Raw genomic sequence first — 24877 nt, forward strand, 5'->3', positions numbered from 1 at the left:
ATTTATTTAGCAATTATCTAACTCAATGGCTAAATTAAGCGGTTGCTATTTCTAGTTAGGAATTTTTTTACTTCATAAATTTTACGTTTCGGAACCTTTAACTATCAAGTATGACATTCCATTCTGTAGCATGCCGACGGTTCTATTGAAACAGCTCTAAAAATAAGCGTGATGTTTAGAACAATATACGCGCCGTTTTCGAGCGTGTGTCGTTCAAGCAAAGCTAGAACGTCAGTCGTGTTACATCAAGCCGCTGGAATACATGAGACAACCGCACAAATCAATTAGTGCAAGTTTCCGAACGCATCCAAACATTCAAATTTGGAACGCCCGTCGGAGACGCGCGGTAAAATTGCGTCATTCCTTGTTTTCATTTTGGATTTCAGCTGTTGTTTATAAATAAACATGAAGGAAAGAAATTATATTACGATCATAGTTATGGTTTTCGTGCCCTATGGTAAGTGTTTTTTTTTTGTTTTTCGAAGTTAAGTCGGTATTTTATACATTAGATAGATATTAATATCAACGGAAAAGTTTAATTATTCGTAGGGACCTGTGCTATAAATAAACTATTTAAAATTGCATGTTATTCCAGTACATATCTAAATTATAACCTCGGGTCACGATTTTGTTTATTTTTGTTGATTAATTATTTCAATTTATAGTGCGCAATACTTCTTTATTCTACATAAATATAAACTTTATATTTGTAAGTAATTATAGTTTTTAAGGTTAGATTATTGTAAAACAAATGCTAACTTAATTATTAGTTTTAATTTATTAGGTAGGTAGTAGTTTATTCAAAGTATCTATGAAAATAACCTAAATAAAGTTCATAAATTAAATAACCTTCCCATAACATTTTTTGATAGTTAATTAGACATAGTATTACAAAGTTTTAAAACTTAAAAACTCTAATCTAGTAAGTAGTAACCTACTTTGATTTTAAATTACCTACTCATAATCGTTATATTAATTGAGACAATTATTCCAAGGGATTTAAATATTAATAAAGTAATTACTTATAAGGTTTATATTAAAGAATGTTAAAAATTTATGTATTAGGTATAACGTAGTACAAACAACTTTTAAATTTTAATGAACGTTAAAATTGATCTAATATCCTAAAGTTAAAAGAACATTAAATAACTTTTAGCAAAAGCCCATTGGCGTGTTTGATTTTGATTGATATTGCATAAACAAACATCTTCAAGGCTTTTTTGTTTTGAGTAAACATTCTCGTATATTGTTTGAGATATAGGAAAGGTATTTGGAAAGGGATCACAATGTCATTCATTAAGATTTATAAATTATTATAATATTCACATTCTTTATAAATGAGATTTTTATAAGGAATAGAAAAAATCGAGGGTTGTTCGCGCGTCGGGATCGATTTTTTTCTATTTTCGTGATGTTTTACGTTACAGCTGTTTTATCGAAAATTATTTAATATGATTAAGCAATAAGTCTCAATGTAATTTAGAAAAGTAAACGTATAAGATATTTATCAAGGATACGTGATATATGATAGAGTGTATCATGTGTTACCGCTCGTATGTGATATTGATCTACATAATATGTCACCTATTCAGCTATATGTTAAAAATAAACCGGATGTTTATTGTATTGCTAATAATAACATTGAAATGAACTTTTATACTATGATTTAAGTGCGTTAAGAGAAATCCAATAATTGATGATTTTTAATAATATTTAGGTATTAATTAAATCCTATCCATTCTGCATTAAACATACTGAATACATTTTTACTAGGAGATGCATAGTCAGTAAAAACTTTCCATTTTACAAGATTAACTTCTAAATGATAAAGTTCCCGGAGTTCAGTGTTGGCATTTATTTAATTAATTAGTCTAGTCAACTAACATAAAGTCCACATCTATGTTTTCTGACCATAAAGTGCACCAAGAAATAACGTGACAAAGGCAAATGTAGCGTACTTTTTGCACCTACATAATATATTATTCAATTTTTTACCGATTTGAACTCAGAATAAATCGCAAGAATTACGCTATATGAAAATTTATCCTAAGTATTAGATGGTAGGAATTAAATAATTACGAAGAACAATTCATAACAAAAAGAAATCATGATGCCTCTAACAGTACACTATAAATAAAATCATCACTAATAATGTTCACTCAGTATAGTATTTATAATGATAGTTTGTTTAACGTTTCACCAGAAAATATAATAAACAAAATGCGTTGGAATGTTCAAAATATAAAAATAATAAGTGACTATAGCCATAACCATAGTACATTAATCGAGTCTCGGTCGCCAGCTAGTTGAGCTCGTTAAATCTACAGTGACGGGTCCAATTCCTAAAATTATGAACGTCGCATTATATCATGGCGTTCTAATAAAGGGTTACATGCATCTCTATTGATAATAGAAACAAATTGAATGATGCTGATTGATAAGTCTTTGATTAGTGCAAGCTGTTTGGAAGTTCATGAAATAAACATTCCAGCGTGGTGAATAATATTATTGACTTTTTTCTCAAGAAATATTATGTGTGGTGTTGCTGGAATATTTAAAAGATGCGTGGAAATTTGAATAAAATCATTTCAACATAATATTTTCATTTACAATTGCAGTAATGAATGCAGTTTGCCATTCTCTAACATTAAATTGCAATTTTCACTTTGTTAATGATCTCATCTTACACACTGATTGTAGGAAATGATAAATTGCAAAATAAATATAAACTGCATTTATTGAAATCACAAGATAAAAAAAAACTTTCTCAAGTCTAAACTAAGTCCTAAGGATGCTATACTCATTTACGTAATTTAGGTATTAACCATTAACAAAATTAATATGAAGTTGCCGATCTGAGTAAAATAAAATGTTTAAGTAAGTACATATTATAAGTATTTAATAATACTTTGGAAGTTAACCCTAAATTAAGCGCCAGTCTTTCAACCATCTAATGTAACTTTCGCAATAGTTTACACCAAATATAACACTACTGGGTTATAATGTATTTATCTCAAAGTTTCAATCTCTGCTTATTCCTAGGGAAATGCATTGTTGCTTTATGAATACGAGTTTAAACTTTGGATGGTTCAGAAATAAACGTTAGCTGCGTTGGTGCGGGCTTGAAAACTTAATACTGAAGTCTTTGTTCGAGAAACCGAGATACAAAGTTAATAAATTATAAAGTTAATGCAAGCTGTTACAAAATGTTTTTGTCATGTCTCTATCTAAGTTTCTAGTCAAATTATTAAAAATTGTGACGATTTGGTTTAGGAAATAGAGAGTATTATATTATGAAAATGAACTTAACAAAAGTATGATGAATGCCTCGGTCGAGGAAAATAACAAAAAAAGGTTTGTTCGCTCGGCAGAATTTTCAGTTTTAGAGATTGTTTATCGTTTTTATAAGCAGTTAATTACAATATGGTTAAATATTAATTATAGCTCTACTTTGAATGGAAAATTTTAATTCAAACCTGTTGAGTTTACCTTTGAATTTCCCTCACATACAGTGAGGTTTGTTCTCTAAAGTTACTCCTGATCAAATCCCATGGCCATAGTTCACTATTACATATAATCTAGTGCAAATTAAGCACCTAATTAGTTTACAGTAGGTACACAGGCGACGATAAACTTATATATAACGGGACTAATAACCTAAATTGCCATATAAATAACTTCTAGAGAGCTCGCGTTCGGTTGTATTATTATGAGAGTTTAATTAGGGCGCGGAGTTTATAAAAGCAAGCTTACATCAAAGGAAAAAAGGCATTTATTACTTGTAAGAATACTGAACAATATGTGGTCGCAATAAATACTCTCTTACAAATATTTTATGATATTTATAAGTCTGTTGGATAGTAGGATGGTAATAATATTATATTAAGTAAAATGAAATGTAATATTACATTTTATGAGAAGCCGACTTCCTTAACAACAATGAAAAGCAGACTAAAGCAGTTTAATGGTATTGTAGCGTTCTATAAATAATTCTCATAAAAAGTACAATAATTTATCTAATTGAATTTATTTAAGATATTATATTTATGATACAATATTAAATGATTTGATATTGCAAATTAATTTGTACATAGTTCGTCCCAACAAAATTAGGTAGGTATGTACTATGCAAAAGTTTGTTCAGCATATTAGTATAAACATTATATTCTTAGAAGATGTACATACCATACATAGTTACCATTCACTGTTGATATTCATGCTGTTACATTTCAACTGTGCAATGTCCATGCTAGCTGAATTTCCAAGGTTTCCAAGAATGCCTTGCCTTTGTGTGGCGACTGGCGACACGAATCCCAAATGCACCAACTCAAGCTTCGACACTAAGTATACTAATTTAACCCGTGACGCGTCCGGCGCTCAGCCGGCACCGATCCCGATAGTGTCAAGGGAGTTCACGAAATCTAGCTTTTTTATGACTACCGAGTTTGAAAATTTTATTTACCCTATTGTTCTATAATTATATGCCATGTATGATATATTTTTGGAAAGAGGAAGAAACTAGTTATAGCATAAAAATGTAATCATGACGATATATTTTTTCAATAAAATTATAAAAAATTGATTTTCTTTTGTTTTAATTTTAATTGCTTACATACTAACACTTACATGATAATGCTGAGTCATCAAATGATCATATTCACGTTTTCATATCACTACACGATTGCCAAATACATTCACTTATATTTTCACACATTTAACACAACGTATTTCACTATGAATAATAACAAATCTCCATTATTCACAAACAAGAAAAAAAGCGCCATTTTGCGTCTTCCGCACTGAAAAGTTGAGACACTTTTTCACTGAGTATTCTTCAAATATCCCTAAAACCAATATCATAAACGTATTCTACGTAAAATTTCCAGTAATATACGTCTTAATTATCACTCATCTAATTATTCCTCTCGGCATAATTCACAATCCAAATATTCGTTGAACAAGACAAATGTCACAAACTATGGCCGATGACGCAACTCAATCAATGATTCACTTTTTTTTTTTATTTTGTGGTTTTAGTCTTTATTGCCAGCGTCGGAGTCGTACCGATTCGAATTAAAAATGTATAAGGCATAGACAAATATTTTTTATACTGAAAACATTCACTTGTAAGCAGCTACAGGCGACCTTCAAAGTCATTGGCCGCGTTATGAACAGTCGTTGTTACACAGGACGCTACAGTACAGTTTTAGTTATGAGCAACCGCCTGTTCATAGGACGCGTCACGGGTTAATATACAAATGCTTCTTGGGAAGAATAATTTACCAAACCTATGATTTAAACCACGTTACATTTATAAAAATATTCATGAAATATCATTATTATAAAGACGAGTTTTCCTTGAGGTTTTTCAAAAGCTAGCACTGCGGTAGAAGCGAAAGCTAGAGAGCTTGTAATAATAAACAACAAATACATTTGTCAAATTAACAATAATAATATGAAAATGTTTTTTTTATTGAGTTTATAAACAACCAACGTACGATTTATATCTATTACACCTTATTCACGTTTGTTATCAAAGTGAATGAATACTAAACGCGCTCTTTGTGAAATATTATTGCGCTATATCGGAACTTAAAGGCTAAGCGGGAATGCAAATCCCCAAATGGATTATTCCCAGTGCATGATTACAGGATATAGTTGATTCCACGTTGATTCTAACCTACGTGAGCTTACATGTATCTGTACTATGTTATAACAATGTGCTTTCTGGACGGTTTTAATACGTACCTAGAATTCCCTCGAAATAGTTTTAGGTGAAACTTGCTTCTCATGAATTGTTGTGTGATGATTAATATGAAATGTCAGTTGTATTTCCTTTGTAGATGGTATAATATCAAGAGCTTATTGTAGATGTTTTAATATCTTGTTCTTTCATTTAGACAGTTTCCATTTCATCTTGTTATAATGATATTGTGAAAAATATGTTGTATAAGTTCTCTTTTTTGCCAATTTCATAGCAATATCTTGTTATTCAGGAGTAGATTTTATATAAAAATAGACAAGGTGATAAAATACACTTTAAGTGATGATTAAGTCTTACCAATTGTCTCATGTATTTTTAGGAAGAATCTATCTAATCTAATCTAATCTAATCTCTCTACTAATATTATAAATGCGAAAGTAACTCTGTCTGTCTGTCTGTTACTCAATCACGCCTAAACTACTGAACCAATTTGCATGAAATTTGGTATGGAGATATTTTGATACCCGAGAAAGGACATAGGCTACCTTTTATTGCGAAATAATAATATGTACCACGGGCGAAGCCGGGGCGTACCTCTAGTAATTGATATATTTATTTATAGCGTTCTAAATTGCTACACGTGTTTACGTTATTTGCTAAACTGAATATTTCAGTTTTATTTAGATGGACACTGATTAGTGTGTGACTGTACAACTTGCTGTACAACAATGTCATATGACAAAGCAGTTAACACCGTTTGTTATGATATTCACAAAGGACAAATGAAAATGTACTTCCTATGACCCGCTGATCTAGATTCAAATCGTATGAGGCTTTGTGATGTAATAATGTATACTAATATATTTTTAAAAACCCACTTAAAATTCTACTTGTGTAGGTATTACACGTGTTACTGAAGAAGTTTGTAGACTAGGTACTGAAGGAATACGTGTAGATCTTGAAGATTTTGGTTTTTCCGTTTGTCATTAACATCTATCTATCTATATTTTATTAGTATTTTTCCAATTATGAAAAATTTCACTTGTCTCGATAATTAAAAGTCACTATAAATACATATGTGTAAATTGATTGTTACTACTACTATTTATTTCATAAAAATGTACAGTGCAGTGTTAAAATATACACCTATATGCAGAAAAAACTAGCTATATGATATTGGGAAGGGTATCGCCCTAAGCCATTTTCAATGTGCTAATTCTTTCACTTGGGAGAAATAACATTAAATCGTATGGACTTCCGAATGCTTTTCCACTAACGAACCGATAATAATAATTCAAGGGGAGGGAAATGCTATTACCAAAGATTCGCTAGAATTCTTTGTTTCGTTTTGTAAGCGGATAATATTTTAAAGTGCGAGGTGTTGAGTAAACTACATCTTCCTAGTCGGGTACTCGGGAAAGTTTAGTGAGATCTCGTACTTGACTTTATGTATGGTTTGCTATTACAACTTTTACACCAACTTTTCTTTATACTATTAATGTTAAATTAAAATATTAGAAGTCGTAGCTATGTTTAACGGCAGATGTTTGAGTTAAATTTAGCGTATAGTTTACCTACATGTATATATATAGTTTACTAATCAAATCGAGTCAGGCTGGCTTTTAATAAGAAATTGAGAAAGTTTGTACAAATTTAACTCTATGTTATGGATAACTTCCCATTCTCCTATTCATATGATTAATGATTTATTTATACCAATTAAAGCTGCACTATAAATATTTATTTCTAACTGAATCTATCATAAGTAGTCTCAATTTATTTAATTTAATTTTGCGAAACTTCAATTTATAACAAACACAAGCAAATTCCTGGTAGTTAAGCTCATTGGACGTGGCACTTTTTCATTCAATACCTAATGTAGCTAATCATTCTGGCCTTGTAAGACGCTAGACAATTTATTTGCGGGCAAAATATATTTCGCAAGATTATAAGACAGCTGCATTAATTCAAGACGTCGTAAAAACGAAGTCCTTGAAAAATCCTTTGTTACGGGAACACTTGATATAGGGATGATGTCAGTCCATGCCATCTTAAAATCATTTGTCAGATTTGCATTTGGCTCATGTTACAGTCTACATACTGATCTATTTAATACGTCTAGAAATCTTAAAGGTGAGTCACCAAGTTCATGCATCATATTATTTCATTATGTCCAATTGTTACGTCCTTTAACTTGAAACACTATTCAGAGGTAGAAGTTTAAGCATCTTAAGGCATTAACAGTCTAAAGTACTCCGTGAATAAGAACCAAGCTTAGTAAGCCTCTTAAAAATGTTTGAGGAACGTAAAATACTTTAAAAATAACTATGGAAAATTGTTCATCTGAGATGTTCTTATTATATAACCAGTTTTCAAGGCTAGTGTTTTTGTAGAAATTAAATAATAATATCTAATAATGATCAGTAGTCTGGTAGGTATACATTATCTAGATAAAACATTTTCATTGCTCTCTGGATTTGAAAAACGAATTAAGAAACTAGAAACTGTACAGTATATTATGAAACTAAAAGCTAATAAAAGCAATAATAGAAAATAATATTTATCATATTACTCATCATAATAAAACTCAACTATATTTACCGGTTTGCGTAAGCGTCCACAGCTACAGTTTAAATCTTTGACCTATTTTTGCTAATTTGGACACTCTTTATTATTTTATTGAATGTACAATATGGAACAGTGTGCTACTGTAGAAAAAGGAAGAGCTAAATTGTTGAAGTTGTTTTGAGGCAATATTTTTAGAAGGTAGTTAAATAAAACATGAAATTATGTATATCACGTCAAATTCGACTGAAAAAAAAATAAAAAAATAGCGTGACGTGATAGAAGTGAAACTTCTTTAGCAAGATTATAAGATACCAAAATCGTCGCTATACTCCATGACGTGACGGTATTTCCATGACGCGACCATGAAATTTTACAATGCGATTTAAGAAGTTTCGCTTCAAAGATCATAAACTTGTGGTATTTTGTGATAAAAAGTGTATAAAATATCTACCTACCTATACCTACAACAAAAAGCCACACCTATACAGCTTTTGTTATGTAAACGCTAAAACTTTCTCTCTTTACAAACTCTCGTGGAAAATACCAAACTTTTTTACCAAATGGCATTGAAGGAAAACTGTATTTTTTGCTTTACCACTAGGTACGATACTTATAGTTCTTTGTTTCTAAAAGATCAAACATTTCGTTTTTTGTTTCATCTTTCATAACGATGTAAACACGACACTCATCATTTTTAAATACCGCTACTTTTGTACTCTTTCGTGACTGTTCATACCTTACTACACAGTACACACACATTAAAACTAGAATAGGTGTTACCGAAGTACCTATGTCAAAAGTATGTGGTCCTCGGTAAAACATTTGTTGCTTACTTATTATGTCTATTTCGTAGGTAGTCATCTGCTTGACTCTGCTATTTCATTGAATGACTAGCTCGTTCATTGAATAACGACATTTAATTGATACGATACGCGTAATAAGCAAGATAATGTACGTCCTTTGTTACCCCGTTTGACTGAAATATAAGAATTATCCTCAATATTAAGTATCTATTTTTACTTATGGGGTGGCCAATCAATGAATTCCAACGAATTTCTTTTGGGACCCCACATAAACTTCGTATCCATTAGATGTCTGTCAAGATTGAGATAATGCGATTTTCGTCATTGGAACTAATTTGATAGAGTGGATTCTTTCTGTCTTCGCTGATTAGACGTTAAATAAACCATAGACTAATTGGTAGTTAATAGTTATACTTAATGGTATGTGGAATTATCTTTTTATGTGGACAGAAGGAAATAATAAATATCACATCTACTTGTAAGTTTCCGCAATAGTTTAGACGTAAGTAAATTGTAGGTATTTATGTAAAAATCAATATTATTATTGAAAAACCATTCACTCATTGTCAATAATCGTACTAAAAAATACGGATTCATTCAGTCTCATAAATAAAGCATTTTTCGCTCGCGTATTTCATGCATAAATCCATAATCAATAATGCTTCCATTTTGAAAAGTATCTAGATACGTCCATTCCTAATAATAGCTAGCTATCTAAGAATATAAACTATAGTTACCACATGCCTAATAAAGCTATACAAAACGAGTTAAAAAACATCAAGGTGCTGTAAATTCGCTGAATAAATCTCGCTTTATGTATTCTAAAGATCACCTATTTATCTCATCAATCTTGCAACGTGAGTCGAACGATAAATTAGTTTAAACAAAACTTCAGGATGCCGCCACTCAGGGGAGATTCATATTGCGATCTCGACAACTTTTGTGAAACTTAAATAAGATTCGCCATGAACAAATTTCCCTCCATCTTTCATTTAGCTTCTAAAATTACTGAGTTATCTGACTCAGTGAGTTAAACAAATTCTTCGGGTTGGTTGGGACATTTTAAATAATCTAATAATTGTGGTTCTCTTATAGATAGATCTTGGAGTATATATATTTAGATCCATAATATGAGGTACTTATCTAAATTTTAGAGCAAAGGCTATTTTTACTAAATCGATTAATCTCTTAATCGATTTTGATTGATCTATTCGTTTTTGGGATCCGAATTATTTCATGTAGGTACCCGAACTTTAAAAAAAAGTTGAAAAATAATTTCCAATTTTAAACTGACAACTAAATTAATGGTATGTGGAAATACTATTATATATTAATATTTCTCTCGTTTCAGTGTGCTTCGCATGTTTCACTGATAATCAGGAATATGAATACAGGCTCAAAACAGGAAGCACATTTTATATGGAGTGTCGTTGCGAACAACCAACCAGCTCAAGGATAATGTTACAATGGCTCGATACACACGATCAGACAATCGAACCTTCGGGGTAATACAAGTTATTTTCTCCTTATCCTTAATAATCACTTGACTTACATTACGACTTATTGTTTCTGTAGATTGAATTTTGAGGTCGATATAATTTCTTATAAAAGAAATATGGAATGTGGGTGCTGAACTACCTACATTTTATCTGATTTACTTTTATTGTTTTTAACACCTGAAAAAAATATGCCCTATATCTTAACTCGGGCAATTTTATCTAATTTCAGTCTTCACTCTTCACAAATTTCTGTAATACTACTAATGTTATAAACAATAATTAATATGGCTATGGATCGATCTAGTGGCGTCCTACTAGATCGATCCCATAAAAATAAACAATCCTCTTTAGTGGAGTTTTGATTTGGTCACTCCAGCAATAATTATGGATTGGATCTATTACTGTAATATTTGTGTTATTCTTAAATAATTATTTCCACAAGACCAGGTACAAAATCGAACGTGTACACGGAGTGGTGGGACGAAGTGACCTACAGCCTTTACATCACGAACATAAGTAAATCCATATCTGGTCACTACAAGTGCGTGACTGATTACAACGGCCAGATACACTATCATACATATGACGTCGAAGCATATGGTGCGTAAAGCATATAGTTAATTACCCGATATAATATGATACTGGTAATTAATAATAATTATGATGTTATAGATCCACCGTACTTTGTTAACACGAAGGAAGCGCAGTATGTAGTTAGTGGGTCTGATGCACTTATCAATTGCGAAGCTAGAGGCGAGACGGACCCGTTGATTACCTGGCACAAAGATGGGAGTGAACCTATTGAGGTGAGAATTGGAAATAAATTTAGATCACTAATAGCTTTTTTAGAATTTAAGACATATTATTTAATTTGAAGCGTTTTATTTTGTGTTTCACCTTCTAAATCTAAAGTTAATTTATTTTGTAATTTAGATTTCTAAACGAAAATAAATTAGAAAACGTTTTTGATAGCATTATAGGGATTTCGTATTTTAATTAAAACATTAGCAGATAAATAATTTTAAAGAAAATATTATGCATAAAGCCAAAAAATACATTATAAATAATAATAAGGAAATACAATCATAAAATATTTTGATACATAACAATTTCCCTTGTTATTATTACTAATAATAAACTTATAAACTGTTCCAAAGTTGAAAGTTGAAACATTAATATTGAATGAAAATACTCGCAATTGGATTTACATTTCAATTCTTGAAAGTTCATTGGGAGATAAATTTGAATGTTTTGAAGTCGTTAATTCTGTAGCTACACTCCAGGCTGTATTCGAACAATATATAGATTTATTTAAGGTGTTATTTTATTATATAATATTCAACAAATGACACTTATAACATATAGGTACATTAAGGCGCGGGACATATACAAGCGGCGCGGCGCGCATCGGGCGCACCGCGGGCGCACTGCCGGCGCGCCGCGGGCGCGCTGCCGGCGCGCTGTTGGCGTCCGAAAATGATATTTATATAGAGTGGTTAAATGCATTTTCTTCATGCATAATTTAGTAAAATTATGTTTTTTGTGCTAAAAGAGATTAACATTAATTTGAAAGTAACGATTTTGTTTTGATAATTCCTTGTAAGTAAATAGCGAGGGTAACCCCACGATTGCAAATATATCTTTGTTGGAAATGTTGGAATTTACTTGGAAAATTTTATAGTACTTTTAAAGTAATTTTAAAGTAGTACTGGTGTAATGATGGAAGAAAAGAAGGTTAAAATAACACAAAATTTATATTGTACTAGCGGTCCGCCCCGGCTTCGCCCGTGGTACATATTTCGCAATAAAAGGTAGCCTATGTTCTTTCTCAGGGTCTAAAGATTATCTGTGCCAAATTTCATCAAAATCGGTCCAGTACCTAGTTTATGCGTGAAAACCATACATACATACATACATACATACATACAAACCTTTCCTCTTTATAATATTAGTATAGATAAAATATGGTTTTCAAACACAGGTTTACATTTAAACCATATAAATCTTATCATTAAAATCTCAGTTCAAAAGTATTTACAGTACTGATCATTCCACAATATTATTACAATTACAAATAAATAAAAAACACAATCAAAATCAGGATTATCTTTATTTCTGACATTGTAAATACATGGGAACTTTCATTATGCTCTTCTTCATTTTCACTTTCCCTACTGCCATCACCTGTGTAAATCATTTCATCGATTAATTCAATTCACCTTTAAAAACAAAACGAAGAAGGGTATGTAATAGCAGCTCTATATAATTCCACACAGAGAGAACACATTTTTGACTGACAGGCTACCGTCTCCTACCACCCGATTTGTTTTTGATTGTGTATGACCGTGAATTGACCTCTATTTGGATGCGATGGGGGAAGCGCGCCTGCGGTACGCCTGCGGTACGCCCGCGGCGCAACCGTGGCGTGCCGCCTCGTCGCCTTTCCAAAATTCTTTCATACAAAATGTATAAGAAGGACGTGGTGCAAAACAGATTCAAGAGGTGCGCTTATGGCACGCCCGCGCCCGCGCCGCTTGTGTTTGACCCGCGCCTTACGACATCGATTTTCAACAACCACAACTTATTTTAAATTATTAGATCATATTGATTTTTGTGACGATTGACTTTTTAAAATTATTGTTTTATGTAACATTTTAGATAACAGATGATAGCAAATATGAAATATCTGGACTTGGCTTACTAATTCGTAATATAACCGATGAAGATACAGGAGTTTATAAATGTACGGCAAATGATTTTGAGACGGGTGAAGAAGTCAATATTGATATCAAAGTTGAGGTATGAGGTGACTTGCTTAATCTTTGTTCAATGTTCGGAATGTTGTAATGATATTATTATTTCATTTCCATGGTAAATTTTCGATTTGAAGTTGCATAATGGACATTTTTTTTGTATTATAGTTTAAGTTGCGAAGATTATCTTTAATCCTTATGATCTAAAAATGTTAGTTAAACTGGAAATACTGTTTCATTTACCATTCTACTGAAGTTCGCAATCGAAATACATCACTTATACTAAGACTTTTTATATTTTTTATTTTCATATTAAAGAAACTATAAGTAATTATATATTTAATTATTTTAAGGTAATAACAAAGCCAGAAATTGAAGAAGTAACCGCTATACCAGATAATGTAGCATACGAAGGAGCATCCATTGCGATGGACTGTAGCGCTCATGGTATACCACCCCCGGAATACACTTGGAAAAAAGTTTCCAAAAATGTGAGATTTTATTCTAAAATTTGTGTTCTAGATAAATCTTAATGATGTGAGATTTTCTAAAAACACTGCAAATTTTGTTATGGTTTAAATTGTCTTTGGTTCTAACTTCTAACTTTATTCTCGTTCTTGATAATACACGTGTAATACTGAGAAGGTATAATTTGCCAAAGGCAAACATAATCCAAGGAGAAACATTTTAATAAGTAGATACCTAGAAATAATATGAATAACATTTTCATAACACGAAAAACTTTTTCGTGTTAACGTCCGTCGAAACATAAAAATAATTTATTTTCAGGATAACGGATCAAAAACAAATTATGAACAAGTTTTTAATAGAATTGTGTTTGAAAATATAACGGCAAATGATAGGGGTATTTACGAGTGTATAGCTTCAAATAGTGCTGGAAGCGTCTCGAAACAAATTGAGCTGAAGGTAAGAATGCAGATTAATTGTAAGCTATATAAGTTTCTGTGTTTGTGTATATTTGTACTCAGGTACATAAGCAAATAGTCATAAACACTTAAAGAATTCAATCGTTTTACTACGTGATATATTCTTAAAGTTATTATTTTTATAAAGTTATTATATTATTCGCATTTTATGAAAAATCTATGAGCTCAAAGTAAAAAGTTTATAAGAAATAGTGGATCTCTTTTTTCTGTATATTTTTTGTACATATTATTATACGTAAATTATTTATTTTGTATTTTCGTAAATTACTTAGTAGGTACTTAATCAGAAATTGGAATTTATTAAAAATAACTCTTGTAAGTACTATGTGTTTTAGGTTCTAGTGCCACCTACAATAACTCAGTTTAGTAATATAACAGCTATAGAAGACGGTACAATACAAATAGTGTGTAAAGCAAAAGGGATTCCGATCCCCAAAATTAATATATTGTTTTTAAATGAAGAAACCGATGCCCACAGGTAATAAATTATATTTATCTACAGTGTTAATAAATCATTTTTTTAAGCATTTATAACTTTAAAACTATCCAACTTTTAAAATGAGACGAAGAAGATAAGTATATTACTTATCTTCTTCTACCCGCATTTATTTGTTATAATTTGACATACCTATATTTTTATATTTTTTTTCTCTGATAATTTCTCAAAAATGATGTTGTTACAAATAAAATTTGAATTATTTATCTGCTTTTCAGTATAGTGTGGGACAGCAAAAACATAAGTGACACTGAAATTGAATTTTATTTATCATTTCTTCGCGTTAATAGACAACATGAGGGTAGTTACATTTGTAACGCAACTAATGAAGGTAAATTCTATATATTTTTTTATGAATGTAGATTATAATAAAGTTACCATTGATAATTTTAGTTTTTAAATAAAAAAAAATATGTTAGATTTGGTGTAGATTACCTTGCCTAGACGTGTTTCAGTTTTTTTGTTTAATGTAGGTGTTATTTTCAATTTTTCAGTGCTCATTTAGACTTTTATGAATTTTTGGAAATTTTATGTATGAAATGTGAAACAATTAACTAACTTATAATTATTTTTAATTGTTTAACTTGAATTCTAGCCATTCGTTGTTACTAATTTTATTATAATAGGTATGATCATTATTATTAACTGAAGTCAAATTCATGTTTCTTATATGTTTCTTTTGTTCTATAGTGGAATCCGTGACCTCTGAAATGCATATGTCCGTGCTATACAAACCATACTTCAGCAAGCCAACAGTCAACGTGTGGGGTTGGGATTCAAATCCAGTCAATTTAACTTGTGACTATGAAAGTAATCCACCTTCTAATATTACTTGGAGGTAAGACTATTTTCAATACAAAAAATTTTAAGATTACAATTTTAATATTACAATAAAAAAATTGCATACTATAATAGTCATTAATACTACTAGCATAGGGGTCATTGTTTAAACCCTGTATGTAAAAAATGTATGTACCTGCAAATTAGATCTGTATATTCCTTGTGTTTTTGATTTTGAGTCAAATAAACTTTATTTTATTTATTTTATTAATGCCCACAAATGGTATTACTTAGTAGTACAAAAATAAAAAATGTATCGTCTGTTTATACTACCAATTCTGAAAGCTATTTATTCACCTGTTTAATAAGTTATTAGTTACTAATAATTATTGATAAGTCATTATTATATTTATTTACCAGGTATCAAGGAAGCAACATATCAACAAATGTGCAATTAGAAATAAATAGGAGGATAATAGAAAATGAAAATAAAGTCCCCGTTGACTTTAACAACGAAACAATGTATGGTATTTATGAATGTACTGCTATAAATGATTATGGAGAAGCTAAAAAGATTATTGTATTTTTGGAGGGATTTCCACCACCGCCTATAAGAAATGTAAGTTTAATTTAAATTTTTAGTTTGTTTTGTTTTCATAGGTATATTTTTTGAGAGCAACGCAGAATTGCAACGCAGCGAATAGCGCAAGAATAACGCATTAGTCTTGTTTTTCTGTTGTCATGTAAAATTTTACTGATAAATATAATGGACTTGCATCTACTTGCATTGATCAGTGAGTTACTTATTATAATTTAATTTTTTATACAGGATTAACTATGAACTGATGACTTTATTACTCATTATAGGACTATAATATTTTCGTGAATTTATAGTATTTTCAGTATTGCAAAAGTTCAAATATTTCGGTTTAAATTATCTAAAATTTAATTTCTGTTTTATTAGGTAACAGTACAAAACGTAACATCGACCTCCGTGACCTTCTCAATCGAAGGTCCAGAAGAAATTCCTGGACCGAATGTGATAGGATTTACATCGGAATACGATTTAGCTGAAAATTATAATATAACAAATATTCACGTAAATCGTACTTGGGCTATTGGAAATTTGTATAGAATAAATAAATTAAAACCGAACAGTAGTTATTTGATAAAATTTGCAGCTGTTAACGATGTAGGTGCGGGCGCTTGGAGTGATAGCGTTGAATTTAATACGCTAGAGAAGTAAGTATATTTTTTGTTTCAAGTAGTTTTTATCTATTTCATTTCTTAAGTAAAGATTAAATATTCTATTTTTAAAGGGATAAATTGATGTTATGTTTTTAAATTCTTTTGATTTTTTGAGCTAAGGTATGGTTAAGGTATGGTTATTATGAATTAAAATTGCCACCTTCGATATTTTAAGAGTTCTATAAAATTTTATAAAAATTGTAACATATAGGTACCATTTCAAATACCTTGCATTAAGTACTTAACCACGTGTTAAGTGAATCATATGCCTAATTAATTATATTATTAGTGATTGATCAAATAATTAATGAGCCGTACAATATGTGGTTGGAACACATGTGTTCAAATTTTGTTTACTTCATCTTATGATCATAAATCTATTGTTTTGTTGCCTTTTTGTACTAAATTTATAGCATTGAACTAAGCATACGTAAATAATTAACACGTTTTATAATCAAAGAATTGTATTATTTGAAGAAGTTTGTAAATGAACATTAAATAAAAGAGCGTGTGTACCGAGCACACGAGTCAGAAGTGAAACTTCTTTGGCAAGATTCAAAGATACCAAAATCGTCGCCTAAATTCATATATAATATATTTTCACCTTAAAAAATTTAATTTAACAAAGTATCTATTGCTTCCCTTAACGAAAAATTTGAAAGAATCATATTAATTTTAGATCAACTCCCGAAGAACCAATATGGGAAACGGATTTAGACTCAATAAATGAAGGAATTCTTAAATGGAGGAAATCGGATGATACAGACGAACAAATCGAATTCTACTATATAAGATACTGCCCGGTAATATAATAAAATAAACATAATTTTCACTGTGGTTTTAGAAAAATATTATTTCAAGTAAATTTCACAACAAACTTTCAAAAACATTATGAATAATGTGTTACTGTTGTATTTTGATCAATATTTTTGTGTATTTCAAAATTTCTTTACAAAAAACTCAAATAAAGTTGAGAAATATTTAAAGAACAGCAAAAATTCAATCACGAGGCGGGATTCGAGCTTTCTCCATAGTCCATACTGGTTTAAAAGACGCGTGTTAAAAATATATTGTTTAACAGTTTCTCATTTATAAAAGCATTTGAATGTTATAAAACTAAAATTTATCGAATAATTAAAGTTACTTATTATTTTCTAGGTTTTGGATCTCGTAGTACAATACGAGTTATGTAACTTAGAAATAATTGAACCAACGACTCAATTCTATTTAAATAAATTGGAGTCAAATACAACTTATTATTTTGAACTGGTGGCTCATAATTCTCTAGGAAATTCTACCGTCGCATCAAATTATATAACATCACCAGGTAAGAAAGAGTTTAATATATATTTATGATAATACTTACTATATATATATGGAAAATATTATCATTTCTAGATATTTAATTCATATCATAAAATGTGAGCACAAAATTATTACCCGCTGACGTAAAAGACAATAAAATTTTTGATGAATGGTAATTTTCAGCAGCTGTTAGATACGTAATTAGAATCATATGTGAATCAATTTCATTTTATATTCTATTTTAATTTTATGACTACTCCTCAAATATTATTAGTAGTATGGTAGTATTTTTTATTATGTTTGATTTATCAATTATTCCTTCACCTATTCTAAGTTACCTACTTGAATTATTTATTCTATGTTCTTTTATGGAAGACAAAGCTTATGTGAAATAGTTAATTCACTCTATTAAATTTATCTTATTCTAAAAATATTATACAGATTTCAATATCTAAAGAAATACACATATTACTATATTAGTTTTCACTTTTCATTATTTTACATTCATGTTTGTTTCGCTTTTAATTTATATTATTTTATTTTTATTTCGTAGTAAAAGAGCCATCAACGTTATCAGCAGCAGCGATACTAGGAATAGTAGTAGTTATAGTGTTCTTGGTGTTATTGTTATTAGACTTTATTCTTTTGTTGTGGCGAAAACAAGGAATCATAGCCAGTTGTGTGAATAAGAAGAAAAAGGATAAAAAAGTCGATAAATTAGATGAGCGGTAAGTTATTACATATAAACATTTACACTAATGTTATTGTTAACAATACACAATGCTAAAAGATACAAGATTTAGATATAAGACTATGAGGGTTAGTGAAATACGAAATGAAAGTACGTACTACTATATATATTTCGGAGATTCCTCGCGATTAATTTCAACGTCCGCCATGATCGTAAATAATAAAAAGAATCAGTGCGCACAACTGGCGCGGTTGGCTGTCGGGCGGCAAGTGTCGGTCGAACTGACACCCCCCAACCTACCAAACTACTGACTCAAGGAAAATGTCATTGTCACTTGTCATTGTCATAAATTCATTCGTTAAAACTTCAAGTCTTACTGCGTCAATATTAAAAATACTCACAACTTTACCAATAGATGGCGTTAATACCAACTGAATAAATCAATACTCCGACACGGCCATTCTGACAATAAGCGCGTTCTCGCGCGATTTCTAAGCCTATTTAGCTCTGATCACAACTTTGCGTCAAAGTTTGTAACGTAGAACCTACACAAAGCACGAAGCTTCCCATGTAGAGTCAACACATGAAGCGCGGAGCTTCCCATGTAGAGTCAACACATGAAGCGCGAAGCTTCCAATGTAGATAGAGCAAACACATGAAGCACGAAGCTTCCAATGTAGATAGAGCCAACACATGAAGCGCGAAGCTTCCAATGTAGTTAGAGCAAACACATGAAGCGCGAAGCTTCCAATGTAGTTAGAGCAAACACATGAAGCGCGAAGCTTCCAATGTAGATAGAGCCAACACATGAAGCGCGAAGCTTCCAATGTAGATAGAACCAATACACGAAGCGCGAAGCTTCCAATGTAGATAGAGCCAACACATGAAGCGCGAAGCTTCCAATGTGGATAGAACCAACACATGAAGCGCGGAGCTTCCAATGTAGATAGAGCCAACACACGAAGCGCGAAGCTTCCAATGTACATTGAGCCAACACATGAAGCGCGGAGCTTCCAATGTAGATAGAGCCAACACATGAAGCGCGGAGCTTCCAATGTAGTTAGAGCAAACACATGAAGCGCGAAGCTTCCAATGTAGTTAGAGCAAACACATGAAGCGCGGAGCTTCCAATGTAGATAGAACCAATACACGAAGCGCGAAGCTTCCAATGTAGATAGAGCCAACACATGAAGCGCGAAGCTTCCAATGTGGATAGAACCAACACATGAAGCGCGGAGCTTCCAATGTAGATAGAGCCAATACATGAAGCGCGGAGCTTCCAATGTAGGGCCAACACATGAAGCGCGGAGCTTCCAATGTAGATAGAACCAACACATGAAGCGCGGAGCTTCCAATGTAGATTCAGCCAACACATGAAGCGCGGAGCTTCCAATGTGGAGCCAAAACACGAAGCGCGGAGCTTCCAATGTAGACAGAGCCAACACATGAAGCGCGGAGCTTCCAATGTTTAATTTACGCGTGCAGCGCAGGGATTCCAACGCTAAACTTCCGCATGAAGCGCGGAGCTTCCAATGCTAAATTTACGCCATCGGCTCCTCTTAGGAAAGGAAAAAGAAACAAGCGTCTAGAGATGCGATCATTTATTAGCATTGATCAACAAAATAAATTGTAAACATTTCTACTAACCAAAACATCAACAACAAAAATAAAGGAAAAATCATCATATCGCAACCGTCGACATAATAAATACAATCGTGTATCTCAACAAATGCCGTTTACTTGGCGACTAATCATTTTATTTTAAAATAACTCAATATTTAATAATTAATTTTTAAAGCCGATTAGAAAAATAAAACTCACTCTTATTACAAATAATCAAATTGATTAGACATTTCTGGTAAACTCATAGGATATTAACTCAGCTTTTCATGACACACATATTGCGCACGGTATTCGAATTCAGCTCACGAAAATCAATACACAACCTGTCAGAGCCATCCTTCTTCTTCACGAGGATCGCCGGGCTCGAAAATGGTGACGTACTCTCGCTGATAATGTTTTTAGACTGGAAGTCGATTATTATGTCAATCATGGCCTTGCGTTCCGCGGGGCCAGGCGATAAGGTTGACGCTGCACTATTTTGTTCAGATCTTATAATCTAATTTCCATCTCACCTGTTGTTACGACCGTCTGAGAGTTCCCCTTTACGAAGTTTTCATTAAAATTTTCAATAATAGCACGTAAATGAGCAATATCTTGGATGTCTGTAAGGTAGGTATCGATTGCTTCTATATCGGCACTTTGCAAAGCACAAACGTGCGCACGAACATCGCGAGAAACGTGAACGTCTTTATTTTTAATTATTAAGTTTACCCCGAGTCGCGTTAAAACATCCCACCCTACAATGACGTCATGAGGTTTAACTCAGGCTTTAGCCTGAGTCTACCATAAAAAAAAAATCGACCTCTAAGTCAAAGTAATACGGTCGATCTCTATAGACAAAGTAATACGGAAAAAGAATGAGTGAAGTGGAGCCAATACCAGTTAAACGCGTAAATAAAAAATCTCGTACACCGGTCATAACGTCAGCGATAGGTTTACGAATGAGCAAGCAGTTAGATCCACTATCTATGACGGCTTGTAATTGAAATCTACCAACAATAATTTTAACAAACGGCGATTATGACTAGACACACACATATTAACGGACTTTGTATCATTACTTTTTTTTTTTAATTTTTCGTCTCGTTGTTTAGAGAAACACACCTGCTCTGTATGCAGCAATTTGCAACAATAAGTGCACTGAACATTTTTATCGACAGGCGGGGAACATTTTAATTAAAACGTTTCCGAATGTGAAACCTTAGTGTGCGGACGGAATTTACAACTTCGCATATAGTGCCCCATTTTGCCGCAATTGTGGCACATAACACGGTTATTTATTTCAATTTAACGCTGCTTAAAGTCACTACAAAAAGAGCTCGAAGTTGAAGGTCGTTTATTATTTTTATTAATTTGAGGGTAGGTATCAACGTGTCTATCTAATGTTACAAAGTCCATGGGGGTATTTTTTTAATAAATCTGATCGTACCTGATCGTCAGAGATACCTGACATGACGACTTCGATCGCGTTCGCTCACGCTGTCTCCAGTCGATCGATCATCGCCAGCTTGTTGGTGGAGTATTCCACGTAGCCAGTTGGTGGAGTATTTGATTCGGCGGATTGGTTCGCCGATTCACGGAAATATGTCTCGCTCGTAGTAGCAGGGTGTCGGTTAAATACACTGGAGGAATGATGGTCAGATCCCACCGCTGCTTTCGGAGATTCCTCGCGATTAATTTCAACGTCCGCCATGATCGTAAATAATAAAAAGAATCAGTGCGCACAACTGGCGCGGTTGGCTGTCGGGCGGCAAGTGTCGGTCGAACTGACACCCCCCAACCTACCAAACTACTGACTCAAGGAAAATGTCATTGTCACTTGTCATTGTCATAAATTCATTCGTTAAAACTTCAAGTCTTACTGCGTCAATATTAAAAATACTCACAACTTTACCAATAGATGGCGTTAATACCAACTGAATAAATCAATACTCCGACATATAAATAGGTCGGGATTTCCTTCCTGACGCTATAGGTAACTCCAGAACGCACGAACCGATTTCCACGGTTTTGCATTCGTTGGAAAGGTCTCGGGCTCCGTGAGGTTTATAGCAAAGAAAAGGTGTCTCTGGTGGCGAAACGGAGTTCGCCTGGTTTGCTAGATAAGATATACGTATTTCATAGTTCACTAACCAGATATTTAGCAGTTACATCAAGAAGTTATTAAACAAAATAGATTAAATATATAAATTCTACAAGCTGACGCTCCCTACTTTACACATAATCTACATTTGATTTAGTACTCATCGAAACTGCTTATAGATAAACACAGAAACTCTACCAATCGCCTGGCCTTTTCTAGGTTCTTAATTATAATAAGTCTCCAAAAACAAATTAATATTCTCATATCATAATACCTTCCTTGCACAAACATCAAACATATTTTGTATAAGTTAGTTAACATTTTCAATCTTTATTTTATTAGATGTTCATTGTTCAATCATAATCATGATAAATTTGACGTCAAGCATTTATTTGCGTGATACTTACTTCCTATTAGGAAGGTATTTTTACGTTATAACGTTGCCAAAATTTATAATTATTTACGTTATGTACGCTTATTATATAGGTCTACGTTATTATATTTATAAATCGGTACACGGTGGATAAACTATAGGTAATGATATGATATAGTGACGCGTAAAATATTTCAGTCGATGGTGAAATAACATTTACGAAATATAAAAGTAAATTGTGTTTCCCTAATTCATAAAAGAGAGCCTTTCAAGTTTCAACGTTACAAATCAAATTAAATATCGAATTGAATAGGTAAGTATAACTAAGATATGAAAAAGTTAATTTATATGGATTCAAATTAAAATATATTTTAATTAAAACGTTTCCTTTTATTGTCATGAAACAAATTTGTGTGTATTTTCCAACAAGTTTCCTAGAATTGGTAACAAGGATTCAGTTCTTCGAATATTTTATAAAGTGAAATATAGGAAAATACATGTTTAAATTACTAAATAAATATTTGATCTTTTTATGAATTCGTTAACCAGTCGGAATAAGTATTAATTGAATTTTATTACAATTTACAAAATCACTTCTAAAAATCTGGCAGAGATTGTCGAAAAGGTCATTTAGATGAGACTTCATTCATCGTCTGAATAAAATGATACATTGCAAATTAAAATTTACGCAAATGTACCTTGTCCCCTGAAGATAATTATCGTTTTATATACTTATCTATCAATACGTTCAAGAACTAATCAGTAATCACTCTACAATAAAGCCCTTGTATATAGATTTGGATCAGAAATTCTATGGAATTTTATATCTCAACCCGCGTGTCTAAGCTTAAAATATATAAAAAATATATCTCCGTACAAAATAATTAATCTCGCAACGACAAGCTTTTGGTACAAAACGTCGACCTTGTTCCCTTTAGTCCGTGGTTGTGATTGAACAAAAGTCTTAACTGAAACTAAAACCTAACAACAACACACGTGTCAACTCTGTTAAAATTCAACTTGATGGAACTGCTAAAGTAAAACACGTACATACGTACGATTTTATTTACCTACTACATTCTAATTTAGGATAAAAAATACAACTGGACAGCTACAACCATCACCTTTTCTTAGTATTTCCAAAAGAGAGAAACAAAGTACTTATAGCAATTTCCTTGAATATTACACAAAAAATCATGGTTTGACTGAAAATTCAGAAACGAGTCACAGCATTAATACCTACTCTTATAATTAACGATGAAATAAATTCAATTCCAATTTGTCGTCCAAAATAAGCACATTATATCATTACACGCTAGAAATGGCAGATTTATAAAATTGTATCATTATGAAAGTATTTTATAAGCGTAAAATAACGAAGCCACTTAACCTTCATTAATTCAAAGTAAAGATGATTTTAAGAGCGTTTTGTTTTAGCGATAAAAAGGGTCTTCTGCGAGACAACGCTGAGTCAACAGAAGGTAAGAGGCCAGCCAACGGTCACAAAGAATACGAATATAATAAAACTACAGGAGTCATAACTGGGAAACATTCTGCCGTATAGCTTTTATTATATTTGTATATTATTTTAGCGTTAAACTATGTAAGATAAGCTCTAAGAGATTGTTACTTTTCAGTATTTAAAAATTATAAATTATTTGGATTAACTACTTATATTATGATTTATTGACCATTTTATAAAAATATATATTTTTATAGCTTTATTTTCAATGTGTATGTAATTTGTTGATAATAAAGATTTAATATAATATTGTTGTATAAATAAATAAGTGTACATAAGTATTATTACATATCTGTACCTATTTCATTTATTATGTTTATTTAAAATTCTAAGAATTGTTTAATGTTATTCGTAAATCTACTGCTTTAAGAACGTGTTGTTAATACCAAAGATTTTAAGAATTATATTAAAGACCTATCTTTAAAACTATTTTTTTTATTTCTATCCATTGCTCTTCTTATTTAGAACCTTCTTAAAAACTG

At 31.6% G+C, this 24877-nt stretch overlaps 2 protein-coding genes and 1 long non-coding RNA gene across 3 annotated transcripts in view; all 3 read left to right on the top strand.

Moving 5' to 3' along the window:
- LOC149487000 (uncharacterized) overlaps positions 1 to 24877 on the top strand; it is a 412994-nt gene that overhangs the window by 222895 nt on the left and 165222 nt on the right. The gene's annotated exons all lie outside the window — the stretch shown is intronic.
- LOC149487004 (uncharacterized) overlaps positions 1 to 24877 on the top strand; it is a 160952-nt gene that overhangs the window by 120465 nt on the left and 15610 nt on the right. The window lies entirely within an intron of this gene.
- On the top strand, positions 214 to 24822 carry LOC149487005 (fasciclin-2-like). Its single transcript, XM_089696989.1, has 16 exons — positions 214 to 457; positions 10427 to 10580; positions 11017 to 11174; positions 11247 to 11380; positions 13233 to 13373; positions 13681 to 13818; positions 14117 to 14254; positions 14610 to 14752; positions 14989 to 15101; positions 15461 to 15608; positions 15971 to 16169; positions 16515 to 16792; positions 17478 to 17601; positions 17957 to 18125; positions 18657 to 18831; positions 24311 to 24822. Exons 1-16 carry the CDS (start codon positions 406 to 408, stop codon positions 24435 to 24437), a joined length of 2391 nt encoding a protein of 796 aa, XP_089553115.1. The 5' UTR covers positions 214 to 405; the 3' UTR covers positions 24438 to 24822.

This window comes from Colias philodice, chromosome 7 (genome assembly GCF_061535455.1).
Source record: "Colias philodice isolate Cphi_HAF_F1 chromosome 7, ilColPhil1 Martin Lab GWU primary, whole genome shotgun sequence".
Classification (NCBI taxonomy): domain Eukaryota; kingdom Metazoa; phylum Arthropoda; class Insecta; order Lepidoptera; family Pieridae; genus Colias; species Colias philodice.